At 35.1% G+C, this 21,527-nt stretch overlaps 1 protein-coding gene across 1 annotated transcript in view; it reads right to left on the bottom strand.

Moving 5' to 3' along the window:
- Nha2 (Na[+]/H[+] hydrogen antiporter 2) overlaps window positions 1–18,675 on the bottom strand; it is a 96,031-nt gene extending 77,356 nt beyond the window's left edge. The window contains exons 1-2 of the mRNA XM_067774088.1: window positions 18,518–18,675; window positions 3,247–3,514 (exon numbers count right to left, since the gene is read on the bottom strand). Coding sequence (XP_067630189.1) covers window positions 3,247–3,473 — 227 coding nt within the window. The 5' untranslated portion in view covers window positions 3,474–3,514; window positions 18,518–18,675. The remainder of the gene's footprint in view (window positions 1–3,246; window positions 3,515–18,517) is intronic.
- Window positions 18,676–21,527: the final 2,852 nt, after the last annotated feature.

Below are 21,527 nucleotides of genomic sequence, written 5' to 3'. Positions count from 1 at the left end.
GTGGAGTTTTTAATATCAATCCCAGTTTTAACACAAATCCTTTTGAATGCTTTTGTATTGTGCTTTACAATCTATTATCTACATAGTGTAAGTACAAGTATTAATATAAATTCTTACATATGTATATGTGTATGTTGCTTACCACATACTAAGGAAAATTCAATAATGTTATTACTAAAACTTTTTACTGTCAGATTCCATTTGAGGGCAACGCAGGAACATTTTTTGCAATGATACAATTTATTAATAGCATTTCCATGCAAATATTTTTGCCTTGTTATTATGGCAATCAATTGACAGAAGCTTCAGAGGGTCTACAAAATTCTTTGTACGATTGTCATTGGGAAGACTATTCCGTTTCTACGCGTAAATTAATTTATCTATATATGGAGTTTCTTAAAATACCAGTCAAGCTAAGGGTAGGCAATTTCTTTATTGTTGGATTGCCGATTTTCTCTAAGGTGGGTATGCTCATTTTACCAACAGTAATGTTTTGTCTTAATTTATTTTTTTTTTAACTTGAATTCTAGACAATGAACAATGCCTACAGCTTATGTGCTTTACTTATCAATAGAGATTGAAATTAAGAAGCATTTGAAAATATCTTGAGATTGTGGATACCACGTGTCTTAAGCTCGGCGCTGCATTTTGCTGAAATATTGAATGCTTATAAACGCATACATGCATAATTAATATAAAATATCGATACATTCTAAAGCAAATGGTATAACATAGAAAAATGTTTGAGTAAATATTTACTAGAGTATTATTTTGAAAAAACAACCTGTAAATTATCGACCTTTTCTGCGTACACCTCCAAAAATTATGTTAAGAAGCGAAAGTAGGCCTCTAACACAAATCTTCTCGATTATTTGGGCAATTCCCAAGTGTGTTGTATGCATGTACAATTTTAAGATTTAGGTTGTTTCCATGGTTTCCAATTTAAATTTGATGAGAATATAGCACAAACGACGGCACGGAGACCTTCTGGATTGCCTAAATATTTTTGAAATTTAAATAATTTTGGAAAAAAGTACATGAAATTAGTAGTGACGTCATATATTTATCGTCTTTCCACCTTCCCTTAACCGCCCTAATATGAACAAACATATATTTTTATCAAAGCATTTTTTGCATCTGCTATAAGCTACATCTTAGAGAGGAGCATAAACGGTAGCAAAAACAAAAACAAAGCTATTTGCTATCTTGGGTATTGTTTTGTCTTTACTCGCGCTACTACTCATCTACAACGCATTTCCATATTGGGTAAGTATATGCATAGACCCCTACTGAGGTCTGTATGAAGTTTTCTTCTTTTGGCGAGAAGTGGTGCAATTTTCCAAGCTTAATAAGGTTTAACGGGTCGGTTCGTGAGGATCTCACAAAAACTGAACGAGATCATAATGTCACCAGAAGTTTGCTTAAGAATAAAACTGAAAAACCCTTTCAGAAACTAGGATGTATTTTATCAAATAACTCCAACTTCTTGGCAAATATTAGAAGCATTCTAAAACATTTGCTTTTTGGTGCTTTCATGCAAGGCACGAACAAAAAACGTGCTCCATTGCTTCCTCTTCCAATCCGCGTTTCCTTCATCTACTATCACTGATAAAGATTAATTTAGAAGAATATAATGAATGCCAGAAGGCAGCATCACGTCGGAATGCCCATTAAAAGTTTACAGTTTCCTCTTTTCAATGGTAAGATTAACTTTTTTAATATAAGTTCCTAAGGCCTGCATATGGTCTTAGACGCTTTGAACTCCTGCGCTTCGCTCCTCCTACCTGGTCGGTCATGTGCAGCTCTCACCTTCTTTTAATCTTGCCCCATCTGATTGGGATGTCTACAGTGCAAGCGTCAAGCGATGCGCCGTGTTTAGCCAGCTCGTCCGTTTTTCATTTTGTCTATTCCCATGCGCTCAGGGACCCAATATATATGTATACTTCTCCCTATCTTTTCAGGGATGCCTTATACTCAAACATATTTTGAGACGTTGTGCTACAACAAATTAGTTCCTTAATTGCCGCTTGTCTGTCAATTTAAAAAATTACTCGGCTGCTTTTTTCCCCCAGTGTTTCTACTTCTTTAGTTACGGTTTGTACTACCACCTGAAAAATAATACAGTGATCAGGCAGCTTGTAGGATTTGTTCATCTCGGACTCAGCGCAGTATACCACTGACCCTACTCCTTTTATTAATTTGGAACCATCGGCGTACACAGGTACCACCTTGTCTGTCATTTGAGCTCCCTTGCGGCAACCTTCCACTTATTTTGTGTCACTAAGAGATCAACCGAAGCGCAGAAAAAACTGGTAAAATCATTCGATTGACGGGTCAAATCAACGGATATTTCTATAAATTTTTAATCACCAAAAGACTCGCAAATTAAATAATTATACCTTGAATTTTAGCCCTGGGCATCAGTATAGTGGTAGCAAATGTTTTACACACACACGTATCGGCAAAGATAAACCGAGTTGATGGGATACAACATTTTGAAAGTACAATTTGCTAGTTGCGATAAATTTACATCATCGCTGGATTTAAATTATATTCACAACTGTGGAACCCAGACTATTGTTTTCGTGAGGTCACCGGAGCCTCGTCTGAAAAATATGTTTAAATTAACTTTCATATTTGTAAGAGGATTTGACTTGAGCAGGTAATGTTGATAATTCCTTATTTCATAATCTATTCCAAAACTGTCGACTTCATTTATCAATTCAATGCATGTTAAATATAAGCAGAGATTTTGAAAACAAATTCTAACATTAAAAAAAAATGTAAGGTGCGATAACCTCCGAAATGATTATCTTCCAATTAGCGTCATACTCCTTTTAATTTTTACCACACATTGACGGGACGGGACCTACTTATTTCACCGACCCCGAACAACATCTGCAATACAGATGAGTTTTCCCTGAGAAGCTTTACATGGCAGAAATACACTCGCAGTGCTAGCCAAACACTGCCGAAGGGTGACCTCGCTTAGAAAAATTTTTTTCTAATTGAAAAATCTTGTTTCTAAAATTTTGGTGTTGCTTTTCCCGGGGCGTGAACCCAGGATCTTCTGTATGGTAGGCGGAGCACTCCATCACACCACAGCGGCCGCCTTGCCTGTCCTTTTTCCGAGATAGAAAAACCAACCCAACCATTACATTCATGCATAAACCAACATTCACTTAAGTTTCCGGATGACATTTTAATTTTTAAGAGTGTAATATAAATACAAACTTACAAACTTACATCTTAGGTCCTTTATAAATATGACTCCTTTCATGCTCTTCTGGATCATCCTCACCACCGAGGCCAATTACTGTTTCCCCTATAACATTCTGTTTGCTAACATTTTCTACATTTAATACATCGTGGCCGCCCTTTTGGTCACCTGAGCTTCTTGATTTGTTGTTATCTGATGCATTTTCCATCTCTAACGTGTCGTCTTGCATTCTATTACCATACGATTGTGTCATTTTGTTTGAAGATTCCAAGCTAGCGGCTATTTTCTCTTTTGCTGTAAGAAGATGAACCGGAAAATATTTATTGTATTGTTGGCGAACAACAAGAGGAGCTTTTGTTAAGCTAAACATTTCATTAAAGTCAGCGCATTTTAATTTGCATTACAACACCAATGCAAAAACAAGTAAGGAAGGCTAAGTTCGGGTGTAACCGAACATTACATACTCAGTTGAGAGCTATGGAGACAAAGTAAGGGAAAATCACCATGTAGGAAAATGAACCTAGGGTAACCCTGGAATGTGTTTGTATGACATGTGTGGACCAGGGCTGACTCTAGAATTTGTTTGTACTATATGGGTATCAAATGAAAGGTGTTAATGTGTATTTTAAAAGGGAGTTGGCCATAGTTCTATAGGTGGACTTCTTTTCGAGATATCGCCATAAAGGTGGACCAGGGGTGACTCTAGAATGCGTTTGTACGGTATGGGTATCAAATTAAAGGTATTAATGAGAGTTTTAAAAGGGAGTGGTGGTAGTTGTATATGTGAAGGCGTTTTCGAGATATCGACCAAAATGTGGCCCAGGTTGACCCAGACAATCATCTGTCGGGTACCGCTAATTTATTTATATATGTAATACCACGAATAGTATTCCTGCCAAGATTCCAAGGGCTTTTGATCTCGCCCTGCAGAACTTTTTAATTTTATTTTACTTAATATGGAAGGTGCCACACCCATTTTACAAAGGTTTTTTCTAAAGTTATATTTTGCGTCAATAAACCAATTCAATTACCACGTTTCATCCCTTTTTTCGTATTTGTTATAGAATTATGGCATTTTTTTCATTTTTCGTAATTTTCGATATCGAAAAAGTGGGCGTGGTCATGATAGAATTTCGGTCATTTTTTATACCAATACAAAGTGAGTTCAGATAATTACGTGAACTGAGTTTAGTAAAGATATATCGATTTTTGCTCAAGTTATCGTGTTAACGGCTGAGCGGAAGGACAGCCGGTAGACGGGCGTGGCTTCAACCGATTTCGCCCTTTTTCACAGAAAAGCGTTATCGTCCTAGAATCTAATCTCTTACCAAATTTCCCAAAGACTGGTAAATTTTTGTTCAACTTATGGCATTAAAAGGATCGTAGACAAATTAAATGAAAGAGGGCGGAGCCACGCCCATTTTGAAAACTTCCTTTATTTTTGTATTTTGTTGCACCATATCATTACTGGAGTTGAATGTTGACATAATTTACTTATATACTGTAAAGATTTTTTTTTTTTAATTTGACTTTAAAAATTTTTGTTTCTTTAAGTGGGTGTGGTCGTTCGCAAAATTTCGTTATGATATCTTCAACAACTGGCAAATTACAGCTTGCAAAACTTCTAAATTACCTTCTTTTAAAAGTGGGCGGTGCCACACCCATTGTCCAAAATTTTCCAAATTTTCAATTCTGCGTCATAAGTTCAACTCACCTACCAAGTTTCATCGCTTTATCCGTCTTTGGTAATAAATTATCGCACTTTTTCCATTTTTCGAAATTTCGATATCGAAAAAGTGGGCGTGGTTATAGTCCGATATTGTTCATTTTAAATAGCGATCTGAGATGAGTGCCCAGGAACCTACATATCAAATTTCATCAAGATACCTCAAAATTTACTCAAGTTATCGTGTTAACGGACGGACGGACGGACGGACATGGCTCAATCAAATTTTTTTTCGATACTGATGATTTTGATATATGGAAGTCTATATCTATCTCGATTCCTTTATACCTGTACAACCAACCGTTATCCAATCAAAGTTAATATACTCTGTGAGCTCTGCTCAACTGAGTATAATTACAACCACGCCAACAATCTGTTCTTATTCTAATGTGTATTCATAAGTTGCTGTTGTTGTAAAGCAGAGCAAGTCGAAAGTGTTGTCGCCCTAGGTCATTATTAAAAGATGTAACATATAAAGGATATTAGAAGCTGTACAATGCACACAATTCTTTATCATATTAACGTTTCTAAAGCCAAGCAACAATATTTTGAGCATTTTATTCTTCAAGAGAGATGTAGACAAAAGTATGCGCAGTTACTAGGGATATGACGATTGTGAAAAAATAGAAAGACTCCGATATAAATACAGAAACGGATATTATGTGTCCCATGCTTCCTGAAAAGTTCAAAGGTGTGATGGGTATGGACATGTCCTACAAAACTTACTGTAGATAATTGGACTCGTGTAACTTTTTTGGAAGTTTACAAATAAATAATTTATTTTAGATTTCTTGAAAAAATATATAAAATTTTTAATGTAAATTTTGAGCGGGAGGTGTCCTTATTTCTGTTGATTCAAGTCTCTCACCCGAGTTGATTATATTGGACAATATGTCTGATATTGAATTCATAGCAGTTAAACGCTAATTCATTGTCTTGCCTTTAGTATAATTGTTTGTTGCTCCTATATTCCTCCTTGATCTGATATAAATTTTTATACTATTCATAGCTTGGTTTTTCGTTATTTGAATTTCCGATTGAGAAACAATGATCGCTGGTTGTTGTGGGCGATTTTAATTTGCCAATGGTAAGCACGTTTTTTTCAACTCCCTGCTAGATTCATCTCTCCAACATATTAGTAATGTTTCTAGTGAAAAGTGAAACTAAGTTACTGGATTTTGGTATTTCTGGATGGTTCTGAGGGTACGGCCATAACTCGAATTCCGCAACTATCTCCTCCAGTGAACGCATTTTACTTAACTCAATTCCCATGTAATACAAGTAAAGTTACAATTTCTTTCTAGATGCTATTACAAAGCTGTCTTCATTATGCTGAAGGAATTTATAGCTTTTAGTGAATGGTCCGATCTCTACGCCTGTTCTGATATTGATTGAGCAATGTCTAAATTGTACAGTGCAATTGATGGCTCCTTTGATATCTGTGTATCTGTATGTATTTGTAAGAGTACGCCGCTTTGGTTCTCAAGGCAACTTGTAAGACTTCATGATAGTAGATTTGGGCTCTAAAAGAGATTCAAACAATCTAGAGCATCCGCAGACTTCTCAAAATATTTAGTGGATCCTCCTAACTTTTCCTGTCTTAATAAACTTTGTTATAAGGATAACTCAAGTTCTAATTTTCATTAAACCGAAAAATTTGTTCAGTTCGCAGGTTCGATTCAATGCCAGAACAATAATTTTTATGATAATTATTGTTTTGTTTTTAATTTTTCTATAATTGGAAAAATGTATTTTTTTTTTGGAGTAGTAGGTAAACATTTTTTATTGTTCTGGCCTTGAGCTTGAATTGAACCTTGAATCCTTTATAAATAGGTCGATAAAACAAAAACAGTTGTATTACAGTTTCGTAAATACCAAACTGAAAACTTCTGGATATCCCTCCTCATTTATCTTTGGATTCATCAAGCAGTTGTCAAACCGCTCCTTATACGCATTGCTTAGATAGCCCGAATTGCACTCTGAATCCTGCTATTGATAGGAATTATGTTTTTCAGGGTCTTCAAGCGTTGAGGCTCACTTTCTCGCCGCACTACTGCGCCGCAAATTTATCTATGCGTATCTTAAACTTATTTTAGTTATCCCCAGAATCTTTGTCTTTCCCTTCACTTCGGAAGCAATCGTTTATTATACCCATACCTAAACAAGGTAGAAGATCTGAATTCGATAACTAAAGAGGATTTGGGGAGTGGGGAGTGTTATCGATGTTGATGGTACTTTGCCGGATATAGGTCCGGTAAGTTGCAGTAACAAGCACTATTAAGGTACAAGCCCCACCATCTTGGGAACGATTTAATAAGAACTCAGTGAACGTTCTAGGCCATTCCGCCCCTACCCCCTAGATTGAGGAACTTAGAATCGACAGAACTTTGACTGCTAAAGAAACAGTATTCACTCCGGATGGGTGAAGTTGACAATTGGATTGAAGGAACTTTACTACACGACCCGCTAAATCATTCGGGTATTTAAATTGCCTCTTACTGCAGGCATTCCTGCCGTGGCTATATTCTTTGCCCCCGAACCCGCTAGGGGACTGAAATTCCTACCATATCTATCGATGCCAAATCTACAGCACTTGCCGAGACATTCCGTATTTTGCACGAAATTGAATATGTACCATCTGATCAATCCTTTTTAACGTTAGGGTAGGTTAGGTTGAACTGGCCGATCAATAATGACCCCACATAGATTGAGTGTGTCCGTAGCATTACCAGAATTTACTTGAAGACCAAACGGAAAAAACTCAGTTAAGTGCTACGACTTTTATTATAAAATCGGCAAATACTATATGTTTTCTAGGATCTAGCTTAATTATTGCATCGAGATCTGGTAACTATATCCCCGGTCGACTGAAGCCTTGACCTTGCGAGCACAAGACAGAAAAACAAAACGTGCTCAAAGGTTTCCTCCTGTATGTGGATTGGGACTTCTACAGTCCATTCAGCGTTAGGCAGCATACAAAAATAGCGGACCCCCTTTTGTTATTTGATAAAGAAAACGGAATTTAAAACATAGTATATAAGTTTTATGAAATGAAGGTAAAAGTCTAGTTGAGGGGTCGACTGGTAATGCGCTACCAAAAATATCGAAAGGGGTGTCAAACGACGCGACTTGACATCAATATTAAAAATCCGAAGGCGGAAAATAAAAATTTGAACTCGTTCAAAAGATATTAACGAAAAACCGAAAAATGACCCGCGGGTTCCTCCGAAACCGGGGGTGGTATCCATAGTATTTTTGCGCAGAACACCTTTCTGCATTTGTGGTCTTCGGCCGCGTCTACAAAACATTACCCTGGGTGGGTCCAACACCGGTTTGGGGACCAAAACTATATCCGCGCAAAACACTTATGTTCACAATTTTTTTGAAAATCTCAACTGCAAATATCTCCGGACAGAGATAATAATGTTGTCGAGAGGTCAATACGCGCCTTTTGACACCTATCTCGAAATTTTTGATAGCGCATTACCAGTCGACCCCTCAACTAGACTTTTACCAAAATGAATAACAACTTGCTTTTTCTCATCAATACCCGCTTTAGATCTAATTATTATACATCAAAAAGGAGTACCTTGAATAACAATATTTTCATGTGTTCAGTTTTATTATGCAGCAATTTTTCTGGTTAGTTAGACATTTTTTCTTATTTGGAGAAAAGGTTCAATTGCGAAAAGTAACTTCCATTTTCGAAAAATTCTTGATAACGCGAATACAAATATTCGCCACAACCCTTATATATATGCACAATGAGGAAAGGCTGCTTCAAACTTTTGTTCCGTTCCTTTTTTTTCCACCAGCGAGTATTGCCACGACTGAAATAAACAGATAGTCAGTTGTTGATAAGCTCTGATTACCTTGCTGACACTTTCGCACTTGACACATAAAGCAAACAAACAAGAAGATAGGAGGCTAGCAACATTACTAACAACAAACAAAAGTATTATCATAGTAAAAATTGTATGGACAATGCCAACCATGACATCAGCCGCCAGCACATTTTCTCCTGACTCCTCATCTACCACCATATTCCTTTCATATGCCGTCATCAATGTGCATCTCAGTTCCAGTCTCTTAATTGGCTTCATTTCCTTTTCTTGCAGCGAAATTTTCGCTCATTTAATAATTTAAATTGAATTTTAGTTGCTTCTGCAGTTGAAAGTATCGCAGGTATAGCAAAAAGAAGTGACCCTGTCAAATGTTGCATCACAGACTTTCCGCTCCATAAAATGTTGATGGCTTCATACCTCAGTATATATTTACCCATGCAACACCTTAAATTATAAACCAACATACATACATTTTTATTTTTTACTTACATGTACATATTAGAAAAAAGTAAATGTTCCCAATAAATACTTTCTATCTTGATGTTGAACATGAACATGTTTACATACATATGTATGTATGTACCAGACCTGCAAAAAAAAGTACCAGTACAAGTACAGGTATCAGTACCTCAGTACTTCGAAAAATGAGTACAAGTATAAGTATCGAAGTACTTGTACTTGAATTGTTGAAGTACAAGTAAAGTACTTGTAAGTAAGCTGATCGAAACGGTATTTTCCACAAATATGAGATCTTTTATGATACTAAAAATTTTTTTAAATCTTTCGCTAATTTAGCTATTAATTTTGAACGTCTCATTACCTTTAGCGAAGTTCCTTTCAACATTTGTTGGAATGATTCCCTTTCCACATTTCAGAGTGGTGAAGCTCATCACTCTGACGTCAAATCACCTAATGAAATTGTTGTATGGCTTGAGTGCTTAAGCCCCGCATGCTTTACCGGGTGTTTTCTACACAGGCGATTCAAAAATTCGACGAATTTTGTTTGTATTTTAGGCGTGCATCGCAAACTACGTATTTTCCCATGAGCTTATCATCAATAAAAAAAAAAACACTCCAGGTATTAATACTTTATTCTTTACCTTTGTATGCATTTGTGAAAATTATATCTTTATTAACCCTCAATTTTTTTTATTTTTACGTTTATATTAAGTCGCTTTCATGTTTGTCCCCTCATTTCCGTACGAATTTTTGACCCACGGAAAAGTATTTTCGGCAACTTCCCGTTGAACTAGACGCTTGATACTTAGAACATAGTTCACATCTGAAATACATTACAATGCAAGTGAAAAAAATGCTCTAGCTTGCGCACGGATCGGGATATACAGAACATTAGTTTTAAAATGGAAATTTTGCAATCGACTTTTAACTAACTTCTCGGTGATCCAGAGACTTGAAACTTAGGACATAGTTTGCGAGTCGATGGCAGTACAATTCATGGAAAACAAGGTGCCGCCAGGTGGCAGACGAATCGAGATAAACGACAATCCCTGAAAATCCCTGAAAAAACGCAGGGAATCTTGCAATCAAATTTTGAGTAACTTCCCTGTGAGCTGAAGATATGAAACTTGAACCGTAATTCAGAACCGGTGACAATGCAATATTTTATCAAAAAAGTTCCGCTATATGGCGCATGGATCGAGATATTAGGAAAATTAATTTTAATTTGGGTATCTTTCAATCCATTTTTAACTAACTTACCGGTTACCTAAATACTTGTAGCTTTGCACATAGTTCGAGACCCGGTGAAGATACAACTTACAGAAAACAAAATTCCGCTAAGTGGTGCGCTAAGTGAGATAACTACGAATCCTTGAAAAACGAGGGGAATTTTGTAATCGATTTTTTAGTAACTTCCCTGTGAGCTGGAGTTATGAAATTTGGGCCCTAAGTCGGAACCCGGTGACAATGCAATATTTTATCAAAACAATTCCGCTATGTGGCGCATGGATCGAGATATTAGGAAAATTAATTTTAATTTGAGAATTTTTCAATCCATTTTTAACTAATTTCCCGGTCACATAGAGACTTGAAACTTGGCACTAAGTTAGAGGCCTGGTGACAATATAACTTACAGAAAACAAAGTTCCGCTAGGTGGTGCGATAGTGAAGATAACTGCAAATCCTTTAAAAACGGGGGGAATCTTGCGATCGATTGTCGAGTAACTTCCCGATTAGCTAGAGACACGAAATTTGGGCCGTAAGTCAGAGCCCGATGACAATGCAATATTTTATCAAAGAAAAAAAAATCCGCTAAGTGGCGCATGAATCGAGATATTGAGAAAACTAGTTTTAAATTGGAAATATTGCAATCGATTTTTAACTAACTTCCTGGATATCTAGAGACTTTAAACCTGTTATATAGTTTAAAACTCGGTGACAGTGCAATGTTTGATAAAAAAAAATTTGAGCTACGTAACGCACAAGTCGAACTATTTAGAATATTAGCCCATCCCTTCATGGCTAGCCTCCTGAGTGTTACAGGCGTTGTAGAATTCCAACTCGTTGAAGGCCCAACTCAATGTACGTCCTTGCATACTTTTAGGCGTACGCGACTTTCACCACGATTCTTTTAGACTTTCAGGCGTATGCGAATTTCACCACAATTTTCAGCTGTGCAAATTAAGTAGCTGACAAACGAGGTGGAATTCTCTTGTTATGATGCGAGGTGGAATTCTGTTGTCTTCGCCAGTGTTGTTCGCGAAAATTCCACTAATTCTATTAAATCTTGCTAATTTGAACAAATAAATAAATATAAGAATTTTAACTTAGGAATTACTTAAATTACTAATCAAAGTTGCAATTGCCTTTTTGTAGGCAGTACTAAAAATTGAAAATAAAAATATGATTAAAAAATTTTAAGGACTACCTTTATATAAATGGACCAAAAAATACAAGGAAATTTTTCCGTTAATACAGACATAGTCTTGTTGAATTCTGACTAAAAAACTTTAACAATAGCTCTTGTAAAAGAATTTTGGTATTTATAACTAAAAAGGTGGAGCGACATCTTTCAATTTAAGGCAAACCATGTACTTGGGATTAACTAATTGATTATTTAAAATTTAAACACGCGTTCTACCTTTACAATTTTAAATCCCGAAATTCTTTTATACGAGCTATTGTTAAAGTTTTTTAGTCAAAATTCGACAAGAATATGTCTGTATTAAAGAAAAATTTCCTTTTATTTTTTGGTCCATTTATATAAAGGTAGTCCTTAAAATTTTTTAATCATATTTTTATTAAAATATATGAGCTATTCAAAGAAAAACGCCATGATCAAGCAGCCACCTTACGATCACCTAAGTTTTACAAAATGGTTGAAGAAGAGTTTGACAGGTATCTTAATGATACATCAACAGATTTCAAAACGATTCGGAGTTGTCCTCTTATGAAGGACCTAGTCCAGTATTGTGTTTCCTTTCCTAGCAGTCTTGTTGCTTTCTAACATAAATTTTACTCATATTCAATAAAAATTTTATAACAGCTGTTGTACATTTTGATTCTCCATTTATGAATTAAACTGACATATTTTATCAGAAAAAGTACTTTCGTGTACTTGCAAGTATTTTGTAAGTATATCTGCTTGTACGTTCAGATTCGAAGTAAAAGTATTGTAGTACTTATACATTGTTCTTAGATTTTAAGTACTTGAGTTCTTGTAATTATTTGGTACTAGTACAGATATGTACTCAGTACTTTACAGGTCAGGTATATACGTATGGTATTCCTCGACCGGGACATTTGAATTTAAACTTTACAGCATATTAACGTTTTCTACAGCATAACTAACGGAAATTACATACACCATTGATTTTAATTTGAACACCCACTAGAAACCTTCCAAGGATAATCATAGCCTAAAAATAATTGCAATCTATAAGAGGGGCGTGACACCCCCCCATACAAATAGAATCTTTGATACAACTTAGTCCAGTATGTTGTTTCCTTTCCTAGCAGTCTTGTTGCTTTCTAACATAAATTTTACTCATATTCAATAAAAATTTTATAACAGCTGTTGTACATTTTGATTCTCCATTTATGAATTAAACTGACATATTTTATCAGAAAAAGTACTTTCGTGTACTTGCAAGTATTTTGTAAGTATATCTGCTTGTACGTTCAGATTCGAAGTAAAAGTATTGTAGTACTTATACATTGTTCTTAGATTTTAAGTACTTGAGTTCTTGTAATTATTTGGTACTAGTACAGATATGTACTCAGTACTTTACAGGTCAGGTATATACGTATGATATTCCTCGACCGGGACATTTGAATTTAAACTTTACAGCATATTAACGTTTTCTACAGCATAACTAACGGAAATTACATACACCATTGATTTTAATTTGAACACCCACTAGAAACCTTCCAAGGATAATCATAGCCTAAAAATAATTGCAATCTATAAGAGGGGCGTGACACCCCCCCATACAAATAGAATCTTTGATACAACTTAGTTTTGGAATTATTCAAGCTAGAACATTGAAATTCAGTAAAGAAGTAAATTCATAAAACCACCAAGAAAATGTAATGTGAGGGAGAAACGGACATTGTATCTTCTATACAAAATGAAGTATTTCATACTGGATATCGCTGAATTTAGTAATGATAGAATAATAAAAATTGGCAAAGAGTTATATGACTTCGAGTCCTACCAGCACCGGTAAAATGTGGAAATTAAAGTTTGATCGCATAGTTGGACTTGGCTATTATCCCTTTTGGACGTTTAGAAATCATTTGGGGTTTTTACTCTTTAGGGTTGATATTTTTGGATGCGCCTGGAGGAACCGAAAAATATTTTCTACTATATTTTGTTTTAGCTGGTGTAAGAGGAAATAAAGAAATCGCTGTGGCGGTTGCTTCCCCATGAATCGCGAATAGCCTTTTGTGTGATGGACGTACAACCCACACCGCTGCCAGCTTGGAGAAAGGAATACCCGCAGAAGAAAGTAATGCGTGCTTAAAATCGTCACATCTATGGTATTACGTATAAAAATTAACTTTATCTTCAAATATCAGAACGCATTTGTACGGAGACACTTCAGTGGAAGCTTTTGCTGAAGATCTTCTTGAAACGCCTATTTGTTTACCATCGGATTTTATTTCTTTTCCTGAAAATGCCTACTTATGACACTTCTTGAAGCTTTAAAAGCCAAATTATTTTCAAATATTGAATTTTACCATACAAACTACAAATGGCTTCGAGAAAGGGAAATTTTGGCACCAAAAAATGAGGATGTTAATATCATTAATGCCAAGATCCAAGAAAACTGAGCAGGGACCAAGACAACTTCTCAATCTTTTGAAACATTTGTGGTAAAAGCCTAATATATGCATTATCCGGTTGAGTTTATTAAATCCTTTGAGCCATCTGGACCACCTCCTTATCGCTTAAACTTTAAAAAATGGTTCATATTAATTATGCTTTGTAACTTCGAACCTCCGCGCTTATGTAGTGGGATAAGGCTTATCATCACAAAACTTTAATTGAATGTCATTGAAGAAATTAATTTTATATTGAAATTTCAAAAACAACAAAATTTAATACAAAGTATTCCATTGACTTTAACAGATATGGAATTCCATTTTAAATTCTTCTAATTTCCTATTCGTATCAGTATAGCTTAAGGACAGCTATTAGCTAAAGCAGGAGTCAATATTACCAACTCATGTTTCACCCATGGCCAATTATATTTAGCCTGCTCCAGAGTTGGCTCATCGAAAAATCGATTTTTATTTATACTACAAAAAAATATTACAAAAAACATCGTTTATCCTACGGTTTCCAGCAAAATACCTAAATTTACAAACACACAAACTCAAAAGAAGTCTATAGAGTAACTGCGGATATTGTGATATAGGCGGGTAATGTGGTACACCAGCTTTTCTCGGAAACTATAAATGTGAACGTAACGGGAGCTTTCCAAATATCTCGGCGTTCTCAGAATAAAAGCAACGCATAATTGTACTCGTGCTTTGTAGGCATTGTTGTGAGTCAGTTGTAATGAATGTGCGTGGTTGTGCGGTTGACTTTTTTTCTTGATCAGATAAAACGATTTTTTACAAAAGCTTTAAAAATTTTAAACTACATTCGTTAATCGGTAAGTAATGTGTGAGTATTGAATTAGTGAACTGTTAATGCAATATTTTGCATATATTTGCGTTTAATTAATTATTTAAAAATGATAGGATACAACTCGATGTCGGCTATTGTGGTACAGGTAAAGGCGGGTAAAGTGGTATAGTATACCAAATAACCCTTCCGATCACAAACATCCCGAAAAAGGCGAAATACGAAAACGGAGAGCAGAGGATATGAAAAAAGCTATATAAACAGTAAGGAAAGGAGAAATGGGTATCCTTTTGGCTTCCAAAATAATGTCCCTCATACTACTTTGCAGCGCATGTTCAGAAGTGAGAAACCCATCGATGAATTATTGGAAACTAAACTAGGGCGGGCCCCAATTTTAACAGCAGCAATTGAGGAAGACTTGGTGAAATATTTGTAGGAAGTGGAAGCGAGGTATTGGGGACTAACACGTGCAGATGTCAGGTTTTGGGCTATCAAATTACGAAAAAAGAGCAATATTCCCAATAAATTTTCTGTCATGAAAGAGTGTGCTGGTAAGGATTGGCTAAAAAAAGGCTTTTGCAACCGACATAGAAAAATTTCAAGCTTTCGAAAACCAACTGGTTCAAGCGCCGACCGCGTGCGCAGGTTTTCTCGAAAAAATGTGGCAACATTTTTCGAGATACTTGAAAAAGAATATATAAAACATAATTTCCCACCAACTCGTATTTGAAACGTGGACAAAACCAGAATATCAGTAGTCATATACCTTATAAAAATAATTTGCAACAAGGCATTGCTACGATTAACAAAAAGCGGAAGGCCTCAGTTAATCAACCTGCTAAAAAATACAATAAAAAAGTGGTAAGTGGTAGTGAAGAGTTTCCAAACATTCCACCAACAAAAGAAACATCATGCAACTATTGCCGAAAAGTTTTTGGAAATTATGCTATTATTAGGCCATGGATATCTTGCCTACAGTGCGAGCAAATTTGGGCCCATGAAAAGTGTATTCCCAAACGTAGTGCTATTTTTCTTTGTGTTTCATGTAAATAAGTCTATGATACTTTTCTGACACAGTCCAGATTATTTAATTTTTATATTTGAAATGAACTGGAATTTTTCTTTGTGTTCCTTGTAATTAGTTATCTGACAGGCTTAATTCATTGAATTTATCTAAAAACTAAGACGATTTTTTAAGTTTTAAAAACATTTCGTTTTTATTTTTTCAGTTTTTGTGATAAATTGTTGCTTTTCAATGTAAACCCACCAATTTTTTCAAGAGCTGATTTATGACTTTTAAGATATATTTTTAAATATCTCTTAACTTTTGAGCTGTAAGACTATTGCTTCTTGCTTCTTTTGTTTGTAATACCTGTAGTATTCTATTAACCCATTTTCATTGAAATTGAATGAAAATTACTGATTTTACAAAGGAAAATAAAATGGGTATACCACATTCACCGCACTTACTCTAAATTTGTTTTATTTATTTTGCAAATTTTTATAGAAATGTGGACTGGGACTGAAACTTGGGTTGAAAAGAAGTGAGGAAAAAGACTGAGAGGGAGAAAGAAAAACAGAGAAAGAGAAAGGCAGAGGGAGGATTGAATAGAAATATAAGGAAAAGGGGTGAGAGGGGGAGGGAGAGTAAGAGGCAAGGCTTCTTAAACGTTATGCAGGTTCTGCTAGTATACATATAAATACACCACACGCAAATTTTTTAACTCCCTTTTTGAACGCACCGTTTCGCCTACAGCTATTTGGACGAAATATCTGGTATTCTTGGCATTTAAAGGGCGTTTCATCTGATATATATTCAAACATATGAAAAATCAAATATCTCTAAAAGTATTTAAATCAGGCAAATAATGCTTGGCAGCGAGATGACAAACGTCAATATTATAACAGTGGAGACATGTAAAAAGAATTGTAAAAAAGGATGTGGTACCTCCCAAAAATATTTTTCTTTCCATATCACATATCACCTGAGCTGATTAAGTCATATTACTCAATATTTGCATAGCTTTAGATTTTCCTTGCGCCAATGTTTTAACGAAAATCGGAGAATATTGGAAAAAGGGGGGTTGTCACCTTTTATACAAACTCAAATTTCCGTATGACATATTTGAAATTACTGCAGCACATATATACCAAAATATTATATAATAATATCTCTTAGGGTAGCAATACCAGGGCAATGATATTTGGCAAGCAGATGCCTAACACTAACTATACTATATCAGTGGATAAAAGTGGGAAGAATTGGAAAGGAGGATGTGGGATTTCCCATACAAAATTTTCTTTCCATATCACATATCCTGAATAGATTAAGTCACATTACATAAACTGGACATAGCTTATATTATTAAATTGATAGATTTAACAAAAATTGGGGGCATGGGAATTAGGGGTTTAGCTTCTCCCTTACAACATCAGATTTCCGTAAGCAAATATCTGCACCAAAAGGAAGTGTACGCCAAAGATATTACAACAACATTTTGTTTAACACATTCGCACGGCTTAGCCTAATTTCGTAAGTTATTCGCCAATTTCATGAAAAGTTTCATCATTGAAAGTTTTGTACAAAGAGCTGAAATACCATAAACGAGATATTGCTTTAAAAAGTTACGGCTGGCTGGCGAAACTTTGGTTGGTGCTACTGCTGGTGCTGTAAATGCTGTATTGTGCAAAATATTAGAATATATGGGATAAGGGTTTGAAAAAAATTGTATGTCCCACGTCTAGTAATCTCTGTGCAACCTTTAATTTTGATATCAATCATCGAATATATTGGATTGATCGAATTTTCGACCCCTTATATATGTGTATAAACTAAGGTACCCGACAGACTTGGTTCTGGGCGAAAATTTGTTTGCCTTCTTCTACTTCATCTTCCATTTGCCTTCTATTCTCATTTATCCCGTATTCCATTTTACTCTCTTCCACTCCTACTCCAACTTTACCTACTTTCATAGTTAACATACATCATATGCATTTTTCATATTGTATCTTTTGCAAAAAAAGTTTGTATCTTATCGTCTCTCCCTCCCCTTCTTCTAGTTTGTCTCTTGTCTATCCCCAGTTGCTTCTTCTTTATTTTTTTTGGTTTTTCTCCCTTCTACTCCCACTTTATTTTCTCTGCCTCAACCTATCTCTATTTAACTTCATCTCTTTCCTTTATGTTGTTTCCTCTCCTTTTTGTCAACAACTCGTATTTCTTCATTTCATACACTTTTTTTCCTCTATCCCTCTCTTTATTCCTTTTTCTCTTTTTCTGCCTATGGATTTTAGTTTAACCTTACCTTTCCCTCTCGTTCTTCCTGTCAACCACCACCGTTGTTAAAACAGTGACGGTTTAGCATCCTATGGATTTAGTGAAGGATATTTATGGCGAAAAATCTTTTCTATTTCTTCTTAGATCAAAACCGGTATTTCCTTAAGCAGATTAATATTATTGAGAAGTTTTCTTCATTGAAATACATTGAAGGAAGCGCCAAATCAGTACCGTCTTAGCAAAATATTTTATGTCCTGTAACTGAAGTTGGGTATATTTGGCTAGTAAGGAGAACTTACTAATTCTATACCACTACCGGGTACTCAGACATAACCCCTATATATGCAACTATTGTTACCTGTTGACGTCTTTTGTAACAAATTAAAAACTTTTTCTTTGCCACTTTTGTTCAATATTAAAAGTTCAATATAATTTATATGTAGCTATGTGTATATAAATAATGCACCAACGGATGTAGTAATTACTAACACTTTGTTAGCCGTTTCAAACTGCGCCGATGTGAAGATAAATGAAAACTGATTGGGCTAGAGGCAGATCGTTTTAATACGGGTATTTACTCTCCAGCGATGCATTGAATTGAGATGCTCTAATATTATTATTAATTTTGTTAAACTAACAAACTGTGCAAATATGTAAATAAACAAATATTGAAATAACAAAAAAAGCTAGCAATCCAAACAAGTGATAAGGGGCTAAGAGTGAGTATAATAGAAGTAAGGCATTTGCGTATAAGATAATGTTCGTAGTAAAATATTTTCTGAGATTATACTGTGTATAATATATTGAATACACATTACACATATTGTCACATTATTTACAAATATTTGAGACATGCGAATATTTTTATTTATCAGCCAATTAATGTTTGTACTTTATTTCACACTTTAGTGAATCAATTGAGTAAACGAATTTGAGGCAAATAACTCGCTTATTCAAATATGTTGCTAGCACAAGGAGCGCTAAAAGCCGTGTCACACTCAACTTTTTCATATAGATGCGTTCAACGCAATCTTATGCATGACAGTAACATCGTCACAATCATGCATGATGTTGGTTTTAAATATAAAGGATTTTCAGACTTAGCAATTGAAACTTATTACGTCTTGCCCATTCACACAAAAACTTTATCGAAGCCTTGTTATAAGCCATCTCACTATAAAACAAAAATGCTTGCTAACATATTTTTTCTCCTATTCATTTGTTATTATGTTTTTAATTGTGAAACACGTTGAAAAAGTACCAACGAGTGGGAAAAAAATATTTTAACTGCAAAGTGTGAAAGCACTCATAGCAAATGTCGAATTCTTCTTGTGATGCTTTGCTTGCAACAAAAGTTTAAATTTGGCTACTTTTTGCGTTGAACGCATCTACATTTATCAAATTTGTGGCTCGGGCATAATGGCGCGTCAATTTGAACTTTTTAACTATGCTGACAGTTCATTGGGTTTTCACAGGTACCTTCTTCTCTTTCAGCGTCTGTCCAGTGTGCGTTTTTACAAGGCTCCCTCATATAACCCCGCTTTTATGTTATGGTTAAAATATATCTCATGACAAGTAAATGCAAATTACAGCAGCTTTTCGATCCTAATTAAAAAGATGTCAAACAGATATTTCGTAACCAGAATTAGTTATTAATTTCTACGCACTAGCTATAGAATTTCGTGTTTACCCTAAGCTATAATTTACATCCTTTAAATAAGTTGGTTTCATGATGATCCGCAAATTTCAGTACAAAATTGGAGAATCTTGCCATCGAATTTTTTTAAAACTTTCCGTACAGCTTGAGTCGTGAAATATGTCGCTAGGTGGTCCCGGAAGCGTTATATTAAAAAAAGTGTGCATGTATTTATCTAGAAATTATAGCATAAAAAGAAGTTATAGCGTGAAAGTATCGCAAATACGAATCTAGTTGTTCGAATATATCGGTCCCTGGTCCACTTCCGCGTTTCTGTGAAGCTATCCTGCAAATTTTAATAAAATCGGCGGCGTGGTTTCGTAGTCTATAAGCTGCATACAAACATATACACATCCTTCTATATATACATATGTATATAGATAGATTAAATTTCTTTATTACACAAATAACAGCATACATATAAACAAACATACCAAATATAGAATTTTTGTTTAAGAATTTTAACGAAAAGTTTGAAATTTTTAACGAAAGAGTATTTTTCAAGAGATGTGTACATTCCTAACCATTAACAACATTAACACATATAAATATATATTTTTTCAAGCTGATATGAAATGAAAACACATACATACAATACAATACACTCTCAAAATTAAATAACGCTAGAATGCTGGCTTTTTTCACCTTTCGGTCTAATTCAACATGTGACGCATAATGTGGTAAAAGTGTCAGTTAAAGCAAATAAGCTCGTATAGTTCACAGAGAACAGCCACACGAACTGCCCCTTCCTGTCTGCCTGCCTTTAAACCTGTTAATTTTTTTGTGGCGGTATGGTCCAGAAGGCCGCATGCGGTCATAACAAATCGTTCCCGAGATGGTCGGTCTTGGTACCGGAACGTACCGGATCTGCATTCGGCGAAGGACCCTCAACATCGGTAATACTTCCCAAGGCCTTCGGGGAGAGTCCTTATCGCTACAACAACAACAAAAACAACAACGAAAAAATATTGTCAAAATAAAACAGAAATCCTTTGCTTTAAAAAAATTAGCGCCTCTTAGATACTCATATGTGACCCGGTCTATGAAAAGGTGGCTTATGACTCAAACAAGAAATTGCAAGAAACAGCTGTTAAAACCTGTTTTTTTTTAGGCATAAGCCACCTTTTCATAGACCGGGTCACATATACATAATATTTCGTGAAAATTGAATTATGGATCATCGCAAACAAGTCATCGAAACCAAACGCGATTGAAACTGTATGGATTGAGGATAACGTAAAATTGTAATTACTGCTTACAGCTACTGACTGGGACTTTTTCGTTCAATACCCAATGAATATTACAAGTTTCAGGGTCAAGTGAATATGATGTGGGATATCAGTGTCCCTGCAGTAGCGGAAAGGGTTTAAGAGGTCAAAATTGGCTTATGTCGCATATTGCTTTCATGTATTCAAAAGATTTGAATTTTCGGGGTGTAGGGAGAGAGCTTCAGCTAAAGTTAACAAAACTTTAAATTTATTGTCCACTTTCGAATTAGTTTTAAAAATACAGGAAAGAGTGATGTATAGAAGGATGCAAACAAAACTAATAAACTGAATGAAATATGACAAAATGCCATATAACTATCTTAATATATATTCGAAGTAAATATGGCTGATGGGTCAAAAATACGAAAAATCTTAAGATGCTGCGTAATATCATTTTTAGCAAT

This window comes from Eurosta solidaginis, chromosome 1 (genome assembly GCF_040869045.1).
Source record: "Eurosta solidaginis isolate ZX-2024a chromosome 1, ASM4086904v1, whole genome shotgun sequence".
Taxonomy (NCBI): domain Eukaryota; kingdom Metazoa; phylum Arthropoda; class Insecta; order Diptera; family Tephritidae; genus Eurosta; species Eurosta solidaginis.
The sequence above is the reverse complement of the archived record's forward strand: the minus strand, read 5'-3'. Positions and strand labels throughout refer to the sequence as shown.